Source organism: Pelecanus crispus, chromosome 1 (genome assembly GCF_030463565.1).
Source record: "Pelecanus crispus isolate bPelCri1 chromosome 1, bPelCri1.pri, whole genome shotgun sequence".
NCBI lineage: Eukaryota > Metazoa > Chordata > Aves > Pelecaniformes > Pelecanidae > Pelecanus > Pelecanus crispus.
Genome location: NC_134643.1, coordinates 11,834,327 through 11,854,722, shown reverse-complemented (window position 1 = coordinate 11,854,722; position 20,396 = coordinate 11,834,327). Strand labels below are relative to the sequence as shown.

Sequence of the window (20,396 nt, the reverse complement as noted above, 5' to 3'; positions counted from 1 at the left end):
GTCTTCTAGGATTTCATACAATACCCCTTTCTGAATGAAAAATAATAAAATAAAATAAAATAATAAAATAAAATAAAATCAAAACAAAATATTTTTTTTTGTTTCATGAGACTTAAATATCACTCATTTCAGATCTGGCCCAACACAGAGGAATAGGGATCTGGTAGTTTCTCTCACCTCCACCAACAGAAGGAAAGCTTTTTAGCTCATACCCACCACATGAATCTCACAGCGTTCCTCTACAAAAGTTCTGCATGCGACTTGTACAATGAGGGCCTTTAAAAGTTTTTACTCTTCTCTCATCCTTACTGTGCTTGTGGGAATTTGGGAACAATGACCCTCTAATGAATTACTGAATATTCATTTATTTTCTGCTGGACTCCTATTCACAGAAACTATCAAGCTCACTGACCACTTAAATAAAAACTCTGATAATTTAGGCATCCTATAGGTACATCTAAAAAACCTCTACCTTATAAACTTAGAAACATTTTTGGATTTGCTATTTTTGTCACATTTCCTTAAAATAAGCTCCATCTTCCACTTCTTTAATTCTTTCCTGTTTCTTTTTTTTATTACTACTTTTAGTATACACTGAAACCTTTAGAAAAATATTTTAGAATCAGGTTTACATAATATATTGCAGCCAAGATATGGCTGCCTAGAGTATTAAGATCTCTCCATCACCTACTTTTCCAATTAGATTGCAATTCAGAGGTGAAGAACTGGGCAGGTTCCATTATTTCTGGAGAGCAAGCCTGGAATTAGAGAGAATTGAGAAGCAGCTCCTCAGACTCCTAATTCAGCAGTCAAAGTAACTAGTAAAGCCACTGAGAAAAATGCAGTGTGTTGTGCAAAGGAATAAAAACATTGTTCCACAGCCAGAACAATAGAGAGATGAGTAGGAATTTTGGCTCCTTATGAAAGGAGCCAAAGGCTGCTCCTTTGGCATTCATCTTCTTTCCCTAGTCCCTAAAAGTTAAGAATCTGGTTTAGGCAAATTGTTCATGAATTTTACAGCCAGCGTTCCTTGTCCTCTGTGTTGCATACAAATGGTCCTAATCAGACACATCATGGAACTTCTGAGTAGTTGGATGTGACAGAGTAAAACCCTGAGAGATTCAGTAAAATAAATTCAACTTCCCCTTCCACAAGGCTGACTTTTGCTGTATGAATTTACTATAGAGTCAGGAAAAGAAATAAAAGGGTCATCCTTACAGAGTAGCTTGTTCTTCCTTGCTTTAATCTTTCTGACTAGATAGTGACTAGCTTTCACCTGGCTGGTCAGGTGAGATGATCCCACTCCCTTCCATTACTTTTCATCCTACTCTCTGATCTGATTCCTTGTTCTTCTATAATAAAGAGACCCAAACACCAAAGCCAGCCCTCAAACATCAGTGAATAATCCTCAATATTGCAGCTTCATGGTTCTACAATGCTCCCAGAAAACTAAAATGCAAAAACTTTATTTGCAATCACTATATTAACAGATGAATAATTATTCCTTAGAGATGATTTGTATCTGTAGTTCAATATTCAGCGAATAACGACTTTAAATTGAATAATTTGAAGAAAACAAATCCAAAGATTTTCTTACATGTAACAACACATAAAACCCACTTGAAATCAATACATTCTCTCCAATCTCATCAGCACACTGTGTTTCATTTGGAATTAAATAATTTATGACCATTTTTTGCTTGTGAAATATAACCTACAAGATACTGCTTTGGGCTGCAATCTTTTTGATATTAAAAAAGTAATAAAAGTAGAGTTAGATACTTCATAAATCAAGAAACTCACCTACATTTGCAGTGATTTAATATACGGGCCAAAATAAAATCAGAGGGAAACAAGATGACAAGGAAGGTGACCAAAGCCTGCTCATATTATAAAAGTTTCATATAGATTTTAAAATAAGCACTATTATTGGCAATGTGAACTTGAGCTAGTCTTTGTTTTAACTGACTAAATCAGGATTTTTCTAGCAGCTTTCTTAGCATATGCTAATATAGTATCAGAAAAATGTGTACTTACAGAAGGGCATTTACTTACACTACACTGTTTAGATGCTAAAGTCATGTGATGGAAAAAAATTCCAAGATTTTAGCCTCCAAACAACATTGGAAATCTGAACATGAATAAGCTCAAATCATATGATTTTTTCCCACCATAAAAACTTTGCATCCTGATGAATGAACTTTACAGATCAGTTTCTTACAAGTGATCAAAAGGAAGGCAAAATTGCCTTTACAGCACAACTTTTCCCCCTCCTATTTGCACAAAGATGGAGAGATACAGGCTCAGGGAGTGAATATAAGTGATTTTGTAAAGCTGATGAAGTAATTTCATCTTTTCTCTTAACAGTATGCCTCACCAGCCCAATGGATGGCTCTGCCTTCCCATCACAGACCACAGCTGAAGAAGAATGTGTTGCCTATACAGCAGCTTCCCCAGGACAAAAAACAGCTTCTTAGCTTAAACCCCAGAAGAATACAAGTTGGAACTGAGTCTAAGTATTCATTTTTAGCTCTCCCTTGCACTTAATAAAGGCCTTTTTTTTTTTTTCTTTCAAAAAAGAAAGCAAGAAATGATCCATTTTATACCGTGTCTAAAACTGCTTTTGTTTTATACAAGTTTCATATCTTTAAAATTAATTCATTAAATGGCAGGTCAGGATTATACCTCGTGACATGACACTTTAGGAATGCATTTTTCATTATGAGTTTCATGCCGCTGAAGAACAAAAAGGCAAACCAAGGCAAAAATCAACTACTTGAATCAAGAAAAGATTATTTCAAGATAATTTGTTTGACAAATCATAGTTATTATGGTATGGGGAAAAAACATCCCAAATTCCTGGAACTGAAGTATTATTATATTCAATGAAATAGCAAGCTAATATAACAATAAATAACGGAAAAATACTGCATAAAAATGATGGAATCCAGACTATTGATACTCACTTGAATTTGCATGTTTAAAAAACCTGAAGTGTCTATTTCCATCTAGCAACACATCAGTCAATATATTTTTCATGGCACAAGTAAAATATTACTTTGGTATTCCAGAAAATTGTTAGAAATAACTGTCATCCAGAAATAGTACCCACAAAGTTATTAAGAGAATTTGAGCTGTTGAAACCAATTTCATTTCCATGGACCTTAAAGCAATTGGATTGTTTAAATTTTTAAATATACAACTGGAAGCTATCCCTAAGCGTATTTTTTTTTATTGTTTGTTTAAGCCTGTATTATAGCATCCTGTTATATTGTCTTGTCACCAGAGTCTAGCACTAACTCCATCACCAGCCCTTTACTCTACCTGCCAAATGGATTTGTCTTCCGGAGAGGATGACTGTATTTTTATAACCTAGTGCAAGCTCTTAATTTCCCTTGATATGCATATCCACAGCATCCAGCCATAATTTACCGGCTTGCAGAGATTATTTGAGGCTAATCACACCTCTGTCTCCAGTTATGAGAGAGACAGTCCCACTATGAGACTGATCCCCAATTATTTTTTTAAGCAATTTTTTTAGTCCATAAACAAGTCCACTTTGAGGCTTCCCCTGTGTTCAGGTCTTCTTAACGCTGCCTGCACACAAAGTACTTACATGGTGCTGCACCAAATGTAATACATAATGTTAATCAAATATAAATGTTATGAGGAACAAGCTGTGTTTGGCAAAATTTCTCGTGTCTTGCCGGTTCCCTCTGAATGAGATGAATGAAGAAAAAGAGGAAATGCCATTCTGCCCGGTCTGAAAAAGTCCAACAGCTTTTAAAATCCTGTTTGCAGTTTTATATAACCATCAGCAGAGGGCACACAATCATTTCCCCACAAAACGCCACTGCACGTCTAAATAGTGATCTGCTGAGACAATACCCTTGAAAACATTGTATTTTCTTTTCCTCCATCGAAAGTTAACAAGGTTAGAAATTTTTCAACCAGCTCTAGCCCTAAGCTTCATATACAGTGGCAGGGAAGGACCCTGAAGTCCAGAATCTGGCAGATCAGCAGAAAAAAAATCAAACATTTGTACACTGAGAGACATAACTGATATATTAAAAAAAAAAAAAATTAAAAATCCACTTTATATATATTAAGTTAGATCCTTAACTTCTGTAAATTGGCACAGCTTTATTTACACTAAGATGAAGATCAAATATGCAGTCTTTATGAAGGTGAAATGTAGAATTTTATTTTTTTAAACAACTACACAAGCTATTAAAAAAGACTAATAAAACCCCAACATTTGTGGTAAATGGGAACATTACTACTTAGAAAGCTAGTGCTTGGATGCAAACTAAAAGGGACAATGTAATTAAAACATGGAGACAACGCATTTAATTTTTGAGAAAACTATTAATTTTATGCATGAGAAGAAGAAAGTAATTAGAATACTCTCAGGTGCCTAATATTCCTCTGTTAATTAAGTCATTTGCTCCCCTCTGTCCTGCTCAAGCCATGGTCGACTATTTATGACACGTAATAAATATAAAATTGCAGGTTAACTAAACGTTGCTAGGAGATACTGTGGTAAAACTGAAATAATAAACAACACTGTAACATTCTGTAGCCTTCCATTTTAAAATTACCTGCAAATCAACCACTACCACAGCTATGTGCCAACTGAGAATCACATGCTAAATGAAAAACTAGCTGAATGAATGAAGTAAAAATAGTACAGCACATTGAAAACCAAATTCATTCCCGAATCTTAGCAACCTGCTGGGGAATCTGCAGAGAAAAAAATGTATTGTTGGGTTAAATTTACTTGCTAAATAAGGTATTGTACTGGATATCACTCAGTTACATGATGGAAGAGCATGCAGTGGCCATCTGAACATCCAAGTTCTCCTTCTTCACTTTACAGCAGGGAGAGATGACTTTCATACTTACATTTAACAGCTGTTCAAAAGCATAGCTAAAGCCTTTTTTGTAGTCTGTAATTCCTTTAGCAGAAATTTTATAGACAGCTTCTTTCAGCTTCTTCTTGTTTCTCACATTAGCTTGGACAAGATGATTAAAGCAACTGACGTTCTGAGCATTATTGTTAAACTGTAAAATAAATACAAAGAGTATTAAAGACAGTTAATTCTCTTTTCTAGGTACTGTAGTAGAAAAGGCTAATGTTTTCTTGATCCATGAGATAAAGCATGTCACATTTGGATTTTAATTTCCACTACATTAAGAATGTCCATCAGTGTCTGGAGATTTCAAAATTGGGCAATAAATACTAAAAAAAAAAAAAAAAAAAAGAGGTATTTGGTGCTTCACTCTGTTGCAATCCAAAACCCTCTACTGTAGTAGGAAAACTCCCACAATTTTTTTTTCAAGCTCATATAATGAAATCAAACTGAGAAATGCAGAGTTAGGGAAATCAAGAACATGGGAAAATGTTTATTTTACTTTTTTTAATCACTGAAAAATATTGGTTGAATTATCAGGTGACTTCCATATTGCACGTACTAGTCTGTTGCTAAACCTGCTGTTTTACAGTGAAACTTGCAGGTCATAATCAATTAGTACATACATCCTACAGAAAACAAAATACACTCTTGGGGCAAAGGAAGTACACGAGAGTATAGCTGTAAATAGGAGAATATTGTTAATAATAATACAAATTTGCGCATTGAGAACACACATATTTATTCTCTCTTACCCACATATCCATAAAGACTACTCCCTGAAAAAATCATTTATATGATATCTTGACATTATTTAAAAACATACATAGAAATTTTATGTGAAAAATGTCTGCACAAGTAGAAATCAGTTTATGATCTCTTTAGAATTTGTGTCTATATAAATATACATACGTACATATGTGAGTACAAATATATACATACATTTATCTCTTGGTAGAGAGGGGGATACAGAAATACATCTCACTTTTTAGCTACCTCTGTATCTATCTATCTAAAGTCAAAGATGAGACTTCTCTTAAAAAAAGCTGTAGCGTGTATGATTCTAACTGTAGTCTTGAATGAAAGTGCATATTAGTTCATATAATCTGTGTTGAACACTATTTGAATGAAAATCTCCTTTTAACTACAACACAGTGATTTTTATTTAAGATACTCTTGACTAATATTACTAAAACTATTGTCTTGGCCAATTTTTAAAATGTTTTCTCTGTTCAGATTTCTTGTGTGAGCTTTTTTTCTCACTGGCAAATAACATGTCCAAAAAACTCTGTAAAACTCCGTCTCAGCAAAGTTGCTAAACCCCAGACCTCCTAATTTACGTTTCAGCTGAAAACAGATTATTATGTCTCTTCCTGATTAAAGGTCTTCAGTGAAAGTAAATGTAAATGTAATTTTATGCTGTCAACCTGGTGCAAAGCCTTAAAATAACTTCAAAATCAGGCCTTGGCTTAAGTCTCAATGCTGCTAATTAGTTCAATAGTACTGTATAGAAGATAAGCTAAATAAGGTCACAGATTTCAATAACTGCTCAGACTACTTACATGTCTAAAATAAATCACTAAGTACCAGGCAGAGTACAGAGGGAGAACTGCTATCAGCCACAAACATCAACTTGCACATAATTGCAGGACACTTACAACAAACAGAACTTAAAAGGATGAAGGGATTGATAATCAAACCATTTTTAGTAATACATAATAATTCAAGTTAGTAGGATGCTTAGGAGGTATGCAGACTTTTCCATGTCCTGGAATCAGATGCGTACATATGCATGCTCCCTGCCCTTAGGACCAAACAAAATATGAACTACCAGTAATTTTTTTCAAACACCCACTTTAATCAATGAGACTTCTGCTATTGACTCAGTAGGTGCAAACGCATAATAGCAAATACAGAGATGACTGACAGAGAAAGGCATCATTCTCAGCAGAAGGCTTAGCCTAATTTGTTCCAGATCCTTCTTGAAAATAGCCACAGAGCTGCAACTGCGGGTTTTTTGGCTGTAAGTGAGCAAATCCAATCACTATTATGAGAGCATTTGCTATGCTGGATTCTAACTTATGGTTCCACATGTAATTTCTTATTCTCGCAAAAAAGATGTGTCAAAGTGCCCCGTGAACTAGACACTTTGAAGCGTGAATTTGTCTGCCTCATCTTCTAATGTCATTATTGTACCGCAAACCACTCCTGCATGTATGTTGAACCTAAAGAAGAAAACCCACTATTTTGATTTTGAGCATTAAGTAGTTCACAACTAAAGTCATAGCTTGTCATCTTCAAATTATATTTATTTTTCAGGGGGCTTATTTTTGCTCATTCCTCATGAGTTAATATTGTCTTTTGGTGAGATGCTGATACTGGTTTATGGTATAGCTGCTGTTTTTCTGAGGACTGTATTTGCTAAAAAATGGTATGGATTCTTGCTAGGCAAGGATATACACTATGAGAATAGAATATAAGAATCTTCATATGTCTTTCCAATTAATAAGGACAGTTATTATTCTGTCCCAATTTTATAGCTCTGTTCCCCAGGTGATTAAAGTCTGTGGGAGCAAGTTATCCTACATAAAGTTTTCTGACCCCTTTTCTATCAATATGCAGTTCCCAATGTGTCACAAAGAGACAACTGTTTCTAAAAACATGCAAAAGCGTGAACAAGTGTTTTAACTCGGAAAAATGCAATATTGTATTTGATCAGGCATTCTACAAAAGAGTCCGTTGTATATAATAATATGACAAAGGTTGCTTATTTATTTTTGTAATATTCTGCTGCCTGGCGGAAAAGGACCTGGGGGTGCTGGTCGACAGCCGGCTGAACATGAGCCAGCAGTGTGCCCAGGTGGCCAAGAAGGCCAACAGCATCTTGGCTTGTGTCAGGAATAGTGTGGCCAGCAGGAGCAGGGAGGTGATTGTGCCCCTGTACTCGGCACTGGTGAGGCCGCACCTGGAATACTGTGTCCAATTTTGGGCCCCTCACTACAAGAAAGACATTGAGGTGCTGGAGCGTGTCCAGAGAAGGGCAACGAAGCTGGTGAAGGGTCTGGAGCACAGGGCTTATGAGGAGCGGCTGAGGGAACTGGGGTTGTTTAGCCTGGAGAAGAGGAGGCTGAGGGGAGACCTTATCGCTCTCTACAGCTCCCTGAAAGGAGGTTGTAGTGAGGTGGGTGTTGGTCTCTTCTCCCAAGCAGATAATGATAGGACGAGAGGAAATGGTCTCAAGTTGCTTCAGGGGAGGTTTAGATTGGATATTAGGAGAAATTTCTTCACAGAAAGAGTAGTCAAGCATTGGACCAGGCTGCCCAGAGAGGTGGTGGAGTCCCCATCCCTGGAAGTGTTCAAAAAACGAGTAGACATAGCACTTTGGGACATGGTTTAGTCTAGTCTACCTTTGATTGGTTTAGTGTGGACTTGGTAGTGTAGGTTAATGGTTGGACTGGATGATCTTAAAGGTCTTTTCCAGCCTAAACGATTGTACGATTCTATTTTTCAGGGCTTTAATTTTCCTAATACCACAACTATAAATAGAGTATCAGATATCTAAATTATTCACAGTAACAAACGTATGAAAACAGGATGAGATAATGAAGATAAAAAATATTTTCCAGTTCTCCCAGTGTCACAATGCAAACTTCACCTTTAAAATAAATGAACACATGGAATCGGACTACATATAACCGATTTTTCAGCTTGAATATTCCTTTAATGCATGCCATGTTTCCCAGAAAATAATAATTATATAATAAAAATAAAATAATAATACCAACCCTCCGCTGTGATTATAATGTAAGACTCCCAACTGAACCCTAACATATCTATCCGTTGTGTGATTTTAAAGCCATTATCTTTTATAAAAGTTCTTTCCCCAGACTTAAACAAATTTTGGTCATTCATTTTTCCATTTGCCCTCAATATCATGTGGTGATTTTTATTCGCTGTGCTTAAGCAGCATGTTTTGCTGCTTAAGCAAAACCACGAAATGATCACACAGTTGTAATCAATTCACTTTGGTGCAGAACACTGACACACTGAATGGTGTTTCTTACAGAAGTTTCTTCCAGAAGTAACCAATAAATCACCTGATGGTTATTAGGTACATTAACGATATGGGAGTGAAAACATTGTGCTGTGGAATTATTTCAGCTTGCCTCGACCTGATTTTGTAACCATGAAAAGAAAATTACTCAAGTAAAGTAATTTTAAAAATACAAGATCTGACAATGCATTCTAATTGTAAGATGGGATGAGAGTACAGATCTGTGCTTGGAAAATAGACCACCACCACTATCTGGCAGGTAGCTCTGCTCTACACAAGCCAATTTCATCTGAAAAAGAAGAGTGAAAACACTGTTCTGCTTCATCAGTGACATTATATGCAAATTATTTTGTGAGCTACTATAAAAGTAACCATAAATTCAATCTTATGGTCAGTGCATGCCTTGTCTTGGGCTGTATCAAACAGCGGTTTAGGTGTTCAAGTAAAAATTTATTGACAAGTGAAAATTTCTCCCTGGAATGCCACTAACATTAAACTGCAAGTCTAAATTGCTTGCTAGCAGTCCTGCAAATGTACCAGGAAAATTATTTCTATGAAGGTCAGGTATCTAGCATATGGATTGGTAATTACGGATACAAAAATGACATTTTAAAAATTGACAGGAATACTGGCTGAAACTGTTTAAGCAGTTAACAAGTAAACTGTACTGTACTTACACATGATGTAAACTGAACAAAGGTTCAAGGTCAAAATATCTGCATCTATAGATTGACAAATGCTGATGTAAAATGAAGGAGAGAAATAACACATTTGTAGAACGGAGAGTTATGTCAACCAAAGTCTGCAAATGCTGTAATTTAATTAAGAAAATATATGAGCCAGCTGTTTTGAAATACATCAGTCAACATTAATGTTAACTTCAGTCAACAAAGCAGAGGAGAAAACATTGTGATTAGATAAAGGAATCAGTAGATGAAAAAACAGCCCTCCAAAATGAACATTTACTTGTTTGCTAGGAGGTGAAGGCAAGTCTGAATATTGAAAAGTGACTGATAAAAATGTCCAAAGGTGGGAACAAAATTCAGGACTACATTTAATTAATTTAAACTCCAGTAAATTACTGAAGTAGCTGAAGGATTTCAAGTGTAAAAGCCTTCAGTTTGCCCTTAAAACTGGCTTGTCATACCCACTACACAACACTAAAATAATTTTGCTCTTTAATCAGTTGACCATGTGACAAAAGCCAGGACTATTCATAACTTTGAATTAGCCAAACTGAGCCAGTCTTCAGTTGCACTCATCTGAAATATAATAGCTATAGTGGCCTTAAAAATTTTTCATACATTAAGATAGCAAAAGCCAAAATACCTACAATAAGCCTATAACAATTACTGGTCACGTTGCCTGTCTCTTAAGAACCATAATAATGCTTATTTAGGTTTGCATTACTCTTGAAAACCAGTTAACTATATACCAAATCACTTAGTATCTAGCTGGAAGAGCATGCAACATTTCAAAACAGTTGCCATTTCAGCAAGTCCATGTTCTTACAAAATCAAGCCCTATCAAAGGTTTTAAATTAAAGTAATTATGATCCATGCTTTATTGAATAAAATACTCTCAATGTATCTATGCGCTGGGTATTTATCAGACTGGCATTTCCCCCTAATTACTGCAGTAACGATAAACATATGTCATAAAAATGCTATTGTGGTAAAAAGAAAATAAATGGAACTTGTGTACGATGCCGTGGGCTCAATGAGTCACTTACAAAACAACAGATGACATTTGGAGGCAAACCATTCAATTGTTAAAATCTAAAGCCACCCACTACCAGTGACAGCTTCTACTTTTTCAACTATATAAGAAGCTTATTCCTTATCTAAGCTAAAATAAGAGGTGCTTGCAGCAAAACACTTGAAAATCATGGAAAACAGGTTAACGTTATCTTTTTATTTTAAAGTATCATGAAATATTAATATAATTAAACTTGTCTTGTAATTATATAGCAAGGTATATGATCTAGATGTATTTTTCACTAGATTATTTCTCACTACCCTATTATTTATATGCTTTTGCAGCCTCTGCCTTTGGGATTGCCCAGAACGAGCCTCAGGTCTGAGGAAATGAAGACCACCTATTCACAGGTTTGGGCAGGAATACCCAAGCCTGTTACTGGGACACTAAGAGTGTTAGAGAACTTCATCTAGTTGACCTCAAACCACCAGTATAATCTTTGGCCATATATGGGGCAACTCAATAAGTCCAAAGCCAATTTAATCTGTTCAACTTCACATGAAACTCTGAAAAAGGGGGGGTGAGTTTAATGCTGCTTGAACCTTGTCATTCTGGAGAAGGTCAGAAACAGAAATAGTAATGACAGTCTTACAAGGACTTGTCTTCTTCCTCCTATTCAGAGAAGGATCAACTTACAAAACCAGTGGAAAATTATACAGAATTGCAGTGAAATATCTACATGCTAGAGACCTTTCCCTTCCCTTGGGTGGTTCCATTGAGCTGTGGGCTCCTCCAGCCACATGGACCTCTGCAGTCCATAGTGCCCCAAGAGTTAAACTGATGGACAAGAGAAGGGGTTGTCATTCTGAAACCCTCTTCTAATTCCAGAATAGTTACTTCTGCATTGCTAAAATCCTCTTCTTTTCCAGAGTCTCAACCTGCTCTCACTAAAAGCATCCTTCTTTAAAATTATTAAAACTCCTGCCCCAACACCAGGATATTAAAGGATTCAAGGGAAGTGAAACAGAGATGTTGATTTATTTCCTATATCTGTTCCCACTCTATGCACTCTGTGGATATGATGGCAGATCAAAAAATGAATGAGAGAGTTGACAGACAGGTGTTTTCATTAAGAGGACAGTATAAGGCAAAAGAAGTAGGGGGTGGGGGAGAACCCTCATGGAAAAAGGCTGCAAAATGAAAAAAGAAAGGATCAGTATTCAGAAGTGGAATACACAGGGACTGGAAAACATTTGAGACAGATAAGAAGAAAGATCAAAGCTATCAAGCAGTCTGGGAAAAAAGCAGCAAACAAAATAGATGAGAAGTAAAACGTATAATTTTTTTTTTTTCTAAAACTGCATTCAGTTCAATATATTACCTGCTGAACAGATACAAACTGGCTTGTCTGTTAAGAAACTTTTTGATAAATCTGCCTTTTGCAGATACCAGCCAACCTCTCCCCAGTTGACAAGCTTTAGCAAGTAACACATAGCATATAACTCCCAGGGACATCCACACTTTAACACCACAGACATTTTCAAACATTACTGAGTGTCTTGGACTCCTTGTGAAATAGGTCAGAACTGTTCTCATTTTATTGGTGAGAAAAGTGAAGCAACAGGGAAGAAGACAAGTAAATCTGAGGCAAAGACATGGCCAGATGCTTTAATCTCAATTTCCCACTACTAGAGCACCACAATATGCTTTTTCCCTTTCCTTTGTGCCACCAACTCCGAGTCCTCAAATTTGCCCTTTAACTTGATATTAATTATTTTGCTATATGCCATTTAAACCACAAGGTCAAATAGGGCACAAGTTCTTAAAGCATGAATTGTCATGAACAGCTCATCACTTAAACTTCTTCAAAAGGCACACACAGCAAATGCAATTCATTCTGAAGACTACAGCACTGCGAGAGAAAAATCTCTGATTTCACAGGCAATGTATAAATTGATGAATATTTCAAATTCTCTTCTATATATCCATCCATCCCTCTCTCTATATCTATCTATATCTCCATCTCCTGAGAGGTATAAGGGATATAAATCTGAAATCTATTCTTTTGGCAAGTGTAGGAGGTTATTTAAATACAAATAAAACATTTCAATTGATTCTGCTTCTTTTGTGAAAGGAAACTCAAAGCATCCCCTTCATTGCACTTTCTTAGACTTCACATTACGTGTAATGCTAGCAAAACAAACAGGCATTGAAAACAGCAGCATAAGAAGAAACATTGTAAAGAACTACAGAGTAACGTCTTGGGGCATTCATTTATCATGACCAGAAAGTGCTTATTACTGTTTCTGACAGTCAAGAACTTTTTTTTTCTGCTGTATCTGATGTCTTTATATGTATGTGTACATATATTTTTAAATAATTTTGTATTTTTATAGGTATGTACTTAATTTTTTTAATGACGTGATCAAGACGGCAAGTTTCATCAGTCAGCATTTATCAGATGCCGTCTGGACAAAGCACTAATCCACTGAGGAATGCCACAATTCTCAGTAAGGACAGCAATATGTTTATGTGAATACAAATTCTCAGGAAAAGAAATGGAGGAAACCAGTGCTAGCTCTGCAATTCAACCTGAAAAACACAAAATCTTTTGTAAATCACCTCATTACTGGAAAATGCAACAGCATAAACGAATCAAAACCAATAAATTAGTGGAACTTTTAAAAACTTTCAGGTTTTGGTCACTAGGTGGCACTACAACAAAAAAAGTTGAACGGCTCTTACAACCCTTGAAATGGGAAATTTTACACTTCTGGTGGAGGTCGTTGGTGCATTCTGTGAATAGCATAAATTTCTCATTCCAACTAAAACAATTAAATACTATTCTGAGCCAAAAGACTGAAGAAGCAGGACTATTAAAATCCAAACTTCCACCTTAATGAAAAATTTCCACATGTTGAATATAAGAGATCCTAATGAAAATCTTTTTTTTTTCCATACAAAGGAACCATATTACCAAAACATGCATCTCAATTTCCAACAGCTGTACAAACCGTGTTTACAATAGTCATAAAGGAAAAGCTGTAACAGTTACATTTCTCAACAAACCTCCTATCTAAATATCTTTCTGCATCTCTGAAACCTGCAAAAGTGACATTTTTACTGAATATTTTTTAATACCAAATGTAAGTAAAAATTCAGATTTTCCCAACAATCCTTACCTGCCTCCCTATTCTTCACTCATCCTAATTAGTTTAATAACGTCAGAATCTCCTGAAATTACACTTCTAAGTTAAAAAAAAATGCAAACAAAAAACTAAAAAAACCCTAAAAAACTACCCCTCCAAAACTTTTGACATTAAATAAGACCCTGCCTTAAACTGTATGTAAATTGTGTATATTTTTAGACATTCAGAAATGTTTATCTTTTATAAAAAATCATAAGACCCTGCCTTAAACTGTAAATTGTGTATTTTTAGACATTCAGAAATGTTTATCTTTTATAAAAAATCATATAAACTTGAACAAAGCAGTAATTCCTATACTTAAACTCGCTACAGAGACAAAACCTATACATCTGAAATACTGAGATCATGGTAGCTGAATAAATCAGAAACATCACTCCAGGAATACTGGAAATTGAGAAAAACGTAGTCAGCTTGCTTTAGACCTAATCGGATACCACTGCTACTGACTTTCAATCTGCTGAGGTTTGTTGCTATGCTACTTCTACCTCATGGCTAAACCAGCTTGGTGACCCAGTTGTATCTATACATATTAAATGAGCAATAGTGAAATAGATCTGATTTCATCAGGCTTTCGTCTTGCAGCTAAATCCAGCTTTGCTGATTTCTTTTCCTTTTTTTCCTGCTGCTTTAGGCTTGGTAATAGGATTTTAGGGTTAATCCTAAGAATAACTGAATCTTGAATAATGCCAGTTACAATCTCTATTTCAGCAGTGAGAAGATATCATAAATATTTATCAGAACCCATTTAGAGGATAGTAAGAAAGCAATCTGCAAAGTTTTTTTCCCATGTAGATCTCAGTACACAGAAAATTTGAGGCAGTTCAAGCAACAAAGTTTGTAATTTGACAGGCCAAAAAATAATATGGGGTGTTAAAATTCAGCATTCGTACCTTGCTACAGAATAATTGTTTTCTCCTATCCTATGACTTGCATAGAGATAATCTTCAGGTATACTGTACAACCCTACATATACACTGTAGAGAAAATGTTTAAACTTTATTCTACTACTTAGTAGGAGCACTCCTGCATTTCTTAAATTGTATTGCAAGTATAGGAAGCAATAAAATTAAGACTATATGTTAATTTACACTATAAGCATTTCTAGAAATTTAAAATGCATCACATTTCACTGTGAAATGTATATATATGCATTATAGACAGACTACATATAAGGTGCAAAAATGCTTAATACTAAGTTTCTGAAAGGACTCTTGACAGATCACAGGTAGCAGCATTCAATAACAATATAACTGTTAAATCACGACATATCTGCTGAAAAACATGTTGTAGCATAATATGAGATAAATATTTGGGAAAGGACCAAATACTGGGCTAATATCTCCTCTCAGTTAGCTTTGTTATCCTTTCTAATCGATATGGTTATCTATAAATCAATGCAAAGGTCCCACTGAGTACGAAAGGATTAATGTTCAGACCGTAAAGTCAGAGTTACAACAAAGAACGTCAGCACAGGCTGAAAGGTGAATTAGCTTAGCAACATGATCCCATTTATGATCATTTCACGATGCTGTGGTAAACTTAGCATGTATTATTTACTTAAAATGATGTGTTTCTGACTTCTACTGAGAATTTCAGTACTGTAAACTTCAGCATCTCCCAGAAAAAGCTGGCTGATCTGAACCACTGCATTATTGCAGTGCTGCAGTCCTGTAGTCTGCACTGTACAGCTCTGCTACCCAGATACACTCTAGGAGAGAGCTGGAACAAGAAGAGATTTTCTAGAAAATTATTTTGTAGACTTTTTTTTTTTATTATCACTTGACTGGGGAAATCTTCATTCAGTCAAATTCAAGTTGTTTAGAACACGGAACACTCTTGGCCAAAAAGATGAATCGTAGAATCATAGAATCATAGAGTATCTCAAGTTGGAAGTGACCTATAAGGATCACCAATTCCAACTTCCTACTCCTTGCAGAACGATCTAAAACTAAACCAAATGACTAAGAGTGTTGTCCAGACACTCCCTGATCTCTGCAGGTTTGCTGCCACGACCACTTCCCTGGGGAGCCTGTTCCAGTGACTGACCACCCTCTTGGTAAAGAAACTTTTCCTAATGTCCAACCTGAACTTCCCCTGACACAGCTTCATTCCATTTCCTTGTGTCCTGTTGCTGGTCACCAGAGACAAAGGTCTGAGTATTAAACCGTTATCTATAAATTCACTGGATATGTGAGGTTGCTACTCAGGGCATCAACAGCAAGATGAATGTTTAGTCAGTGCACCGAATGACAAGATAGACATACATTTCAGCATCAGGCCACGTAACTGGGGGACAGCAGGGGGCTACCATATCACCTCCATATTCCCATGGCTTGACTCAAATGTGCCTGTCACCCTTGCAGGGAGAGCAACGTGCCTGGCTGCGCGTGGTGCCTGGGGTTCGTGAGCAGCAAGGAGGCTGTGGCAGCACGCTGCTGATGTGTGAGATGCTGCTGCTAAGGCAGGGAAGCATGAGACAGGAGGGAAAAGTGTGAGTCTCGGAAGCGTGAGACTTGAGAAGTCAATGAGTATTTCACTCATATTTTTCCTAAGTTAAGAGATCCTCCAGATTCACACCAAACTACACGTCTTAAAATTTTCACCTACCAAATAGATGAATATTATAGAAAACATATTAAAAAAGGGGTATCATAGAACAAATAGACCCCACCCTGTCCCAAACCTTATAGGCAGCCTTCATTTTCTTCTTTTTTCATTAACATGGTTAGTCAACTTTCCCCAGAAGAATCATTAAAGCCTGCCCAGCCCAGCCTCTTCAGAACTGGTAATGAATGAGTTCATTGTTCAAGACACCATTCACCCACCACAAATTTTTAATTATGCCATCACAATGCCCCCTAATAATTGTCTCCTAGTTGGAAAACTGGCTCAGAAACGCACTTTTGGTCCAGCATCTGACATGCCATCAAAAATCACAGGACTGATGATATGTCTGACAAAGCAGGGTCTCTTTCTAAGACTTGTGCTTTACTAAAAATTAAGAAACTGGCAATAGACAACAGATTTATTAACCAGTGCAACCATGAGGTAGAGCTATCACCTCATTTTATATACTACTAAACTATTAATTTTAAATACTACTATTATACTAGAGAGCTAGAATTTATTCTGGAAATCGCAGAAGCCCATGTCATGTGCTGTTAGAAGTCTGACTTCCTGACATTTGACAACTATAAGAGAAGACAATAAGAATCTGTACTGATGCCCAAAGCAATCCCTCGGTGTGGGAATGGAGGTGACTCTTCTAGCCATCTGGAATTGTCAGCTATACTGTACAGTAATAAATGTACAGTTTCCAGCAACATCCCTGCTCCTGACATCCTAATGTAGAATTTCAGCTTCTACTTTCCATTCTCTTTGGCTCTTCGTGCACTCAAGTACTCTGTTCCCTAGAATTAACACTTCATGGAAGATCTAAAATGAAACAGATCTTGGTTTAAAATTTGGCCTATTCCTTTTCCAACTCTTTCCATTTCTTTTTTTCCCTCTTACAGAACTTTTGAACATTTTCCTTCCACAGCAAACTTAAGTTACAGTTAATAACACAACAGTAAAAACTTAGCTGATATGTTAAAGCAAAGAGCAACACACAAAAAGAAATAAAAGGTGCAAAAAACCCAAAAATGTGTGTTGTTTTTACTCCCACTGACTCCCTTCTGCATTCTCACCTGAACAGAGATAGTATGATTCAGCTCATCTCATTTCAGTGATCTCTCAGTTGGGAGCCCAGTCCAGGACAGTGGGCCAGGCTCTCCCTACAGCCGGTGGAGGGAGACAAGCACCTCCTGGCTGTAAGTTGTCCTCAAGATTGTCAAGATCACTTGTCTGCTGGAGATGTTTTTCATTTTTCTCCACTAACTACAAGTAGGGCCTAGGCAATAATTGACAATACAATAACCCCTCTTTTGGACTCAGGGAGGTTGTATGGGAGACCTCGTGGGATGCAGGGGAAGAGCATTTCAGGATTGCTCAGGACTTATTATGGAATATTTTATGGAGGAACCAGGGTGAGGAGAGGGATGGATTTAGGGGATCTGGGGACAAAAAAGTGTGGGAAAATAGAGGGATATGGGGAAAAATTGTTGGTCTCCTGTAAATAATTTGCTGTCTGGCCACATTCTGCACCTCATCAGTGCAGTCTGTCCTGTCTTCTTATTAAACTGCATTTCTACCTCTTTTCTGGGGTGAGGGACTCTCTATTCTGCGTGTGTGTCCGTAAGTGCAGCAACTGGAGTCAGAACACAGGTCACAGGGCCCATGTGTCCATGTTGCAGCAGCTAGAGAGACTAAAGTGAGTGGGCTTCGGTGCCAGCAACTGGAGTGGGACTGTAGGTGCCAGGGACCCATATGTCCATGGTACCAGCACCTGGAGTGAGTGCGAGGTGCTGGTCCTGGGGGCGTAGAGGTGAAACGTGTGTGTGGCTCTAAGGATGAGATCACAGGGAGGTTGGCTATTGGGGCCAGGGGAGTCCCTGCCAGCTCTGCGTGCGTCCATGAGGTGGTCTCTACCAGCAACTGGATGGGGCTGCAGCCTCAGGGGCTTGTATGGCCAGGTGGCAGACTGAGATGCAGGGTCAGCTGCTGGGCAGACAGTGTCTGAGCCCAGCTGCTGGAGGGATCCACACAGTACACACGTATATATGTGCATGCACACACACACACATATATGGTCTCATCAGCAGACTTCCATCCTGCTCAGCAGGATGAGGCTTTTGGCACTGCCTGTGTTCACGTCAGTGCTCTGCATTTGCCTGTGTTACCTGTGTGGCCAGCCTGGTATGTATGTATATACATGAATATATGTTGTGTGGCATATGCATGTGCTCTGTGTGCATGTGCCCACTGGGAATACATTTTCAGCTTCACTACAGGTTGGATCTGTGGCATGGAGTTGTGGCAGCCTCACCTCTCTTGGGGTGTTGAATCTGGCATGGTATGCTTTCCCCTAACAGGTAAAATAATATATCTATAAACAAACAAATCCCTAAATTCAGATGGCTTGGTTATTATTTTGTAACTCTAAAAGAAAAATAACTTCATCTTCTAAAGGTTTCTCAATTTTTTTTTTTTTTTTAAGGCTCAGTTTAAATGAGAAATCAGGAAAAAATTGTTGAAACACGTGCTTGCTTTCTAAATTCCCTAGCATATATCAGGTATGGCTACATGGCCTTCGAACAGATATGTGAGTAGCTTCTGCATGGGATAGAATCATAGAATCATTTAGGTTGGAAAAGACCCTGGCTGTCTGTACTTTTATGAAGGCTTACTAGCTTGAGCACAGTTCTGAGCTGAAGGTGGCAACTTGGCTTTTGGAAGAGGTCCCTGGTACTAGCTGTAATTCTTAGAGAGAGAAGACTTGACCCCGCCTAACATCACCATGGGTTTTGTGTTATATTGGTTTTACATACTGGCATATTATTTTAACCCAGATACTAAAAAAAAAATGTAAGCAAGTACCATAGGGAGTATTATAACTGGGACAGCAAAGTAACACTTGATTTTCATCTCCATATTGTGGACTATTCTGTATATGTCTGTTTTATACAAATATGCTGTTCTGTCTTACTGTACAGACAATATTTTAGGGCTGGTTAAACTGAAGATAACAAGGAATTTTTAAGTACACTAGGAATAAGAGAAAGCCTAACTAGTGAACACATCTGTTGCTAGATAGATATGGCTAAACTGTTAAGTATACAGAGAAAAGAAAAAAAGTAGGTGGTAAATATTCCCTATTTACAAAGATGAAGGCTAAAGTATTCATATCACACAAGGATGATGAAGAATTTTCCAGTCCATTAGTAACTAAGGTGGATGATAAACAGCTATTTGGGATAAACATTTAAGTCAGCAGGACAAAACAAACAAACAAACAAAAAAACCCCACCAATCAACAAAACAATCAGACAGAACTTTTATGATTTAAGGCTAAAAAGGGCAACGAGATAGTCTAATCTGATCTCTTGCATACTGTCCACCACCCACATATCACAGGTCCTTAGAATTCCCTTGGTTACTTCTGTAATAGACCTTAACAATTATGTTTAGTGGTACATGTTTGCTTAAAGTGCATCTTCCAGGAAAGCATTAAATATTGATATGAAGACAACAAGAATCTTTCTTTGCAATTTGTTGAGGCATATTAACTATTTATGTGCCATTCAAATTTATTTGGCTTCCACTAGTGATTCTTGAAGTGCTTGTATCTGACAGTTTTGAGAGTCTATGGACACAAGAATTTTCCACAGTGACAATGCTTCTCAGCTTTGATCAAATCAGTTATCAGCCTATTTATTTATGAACTCCAGAACAGCCAGAAAAGGTCAAATTATGTGAGTTTGAGATTATGTCTGAAATCCAGGTTCTCAGATGACTCACTCAAGACTGTGAGAAGATGCTTTCAAGAACCAAGCAATCAACCATAAACCACTTTCAGTCCTGAGAGAAGACACCTACAGTCTTTTTTTGTACAATCTGAGCCAATCAGGGAACTAGGGTTGT

At 37.0% G+C, this 20,396-nt stretch overlaps 1 protein-coding gene across 6 annotated transcripts in view; it reads right to left on the bottom strand.

Annotated features, from left to right (window-relative positions):
* Positions 1–20,396, bottom strand: part of CACNA2D1 (calcium voltage-gated channel auxiliary subunit alpha2delta 1) — a 451,440-nt gene that overhangs the window by 84,555 nt on the left and 346,489 nt on the right. For all 6 annotated transcript variants that reach the window (XM_075713027.1, XM_075713021.1, XM_075712994.1 and 3 more), the window contains exon 11: positions 4,906–5,064. In XM_075713027.1, the coding sequence (XP_075569142.1) occupies positions 4,906–5,064 (159 nt within the window). The remainder of the gene's footprint in view (positions 1–4,905; positions 5,065–20,396) is intronic.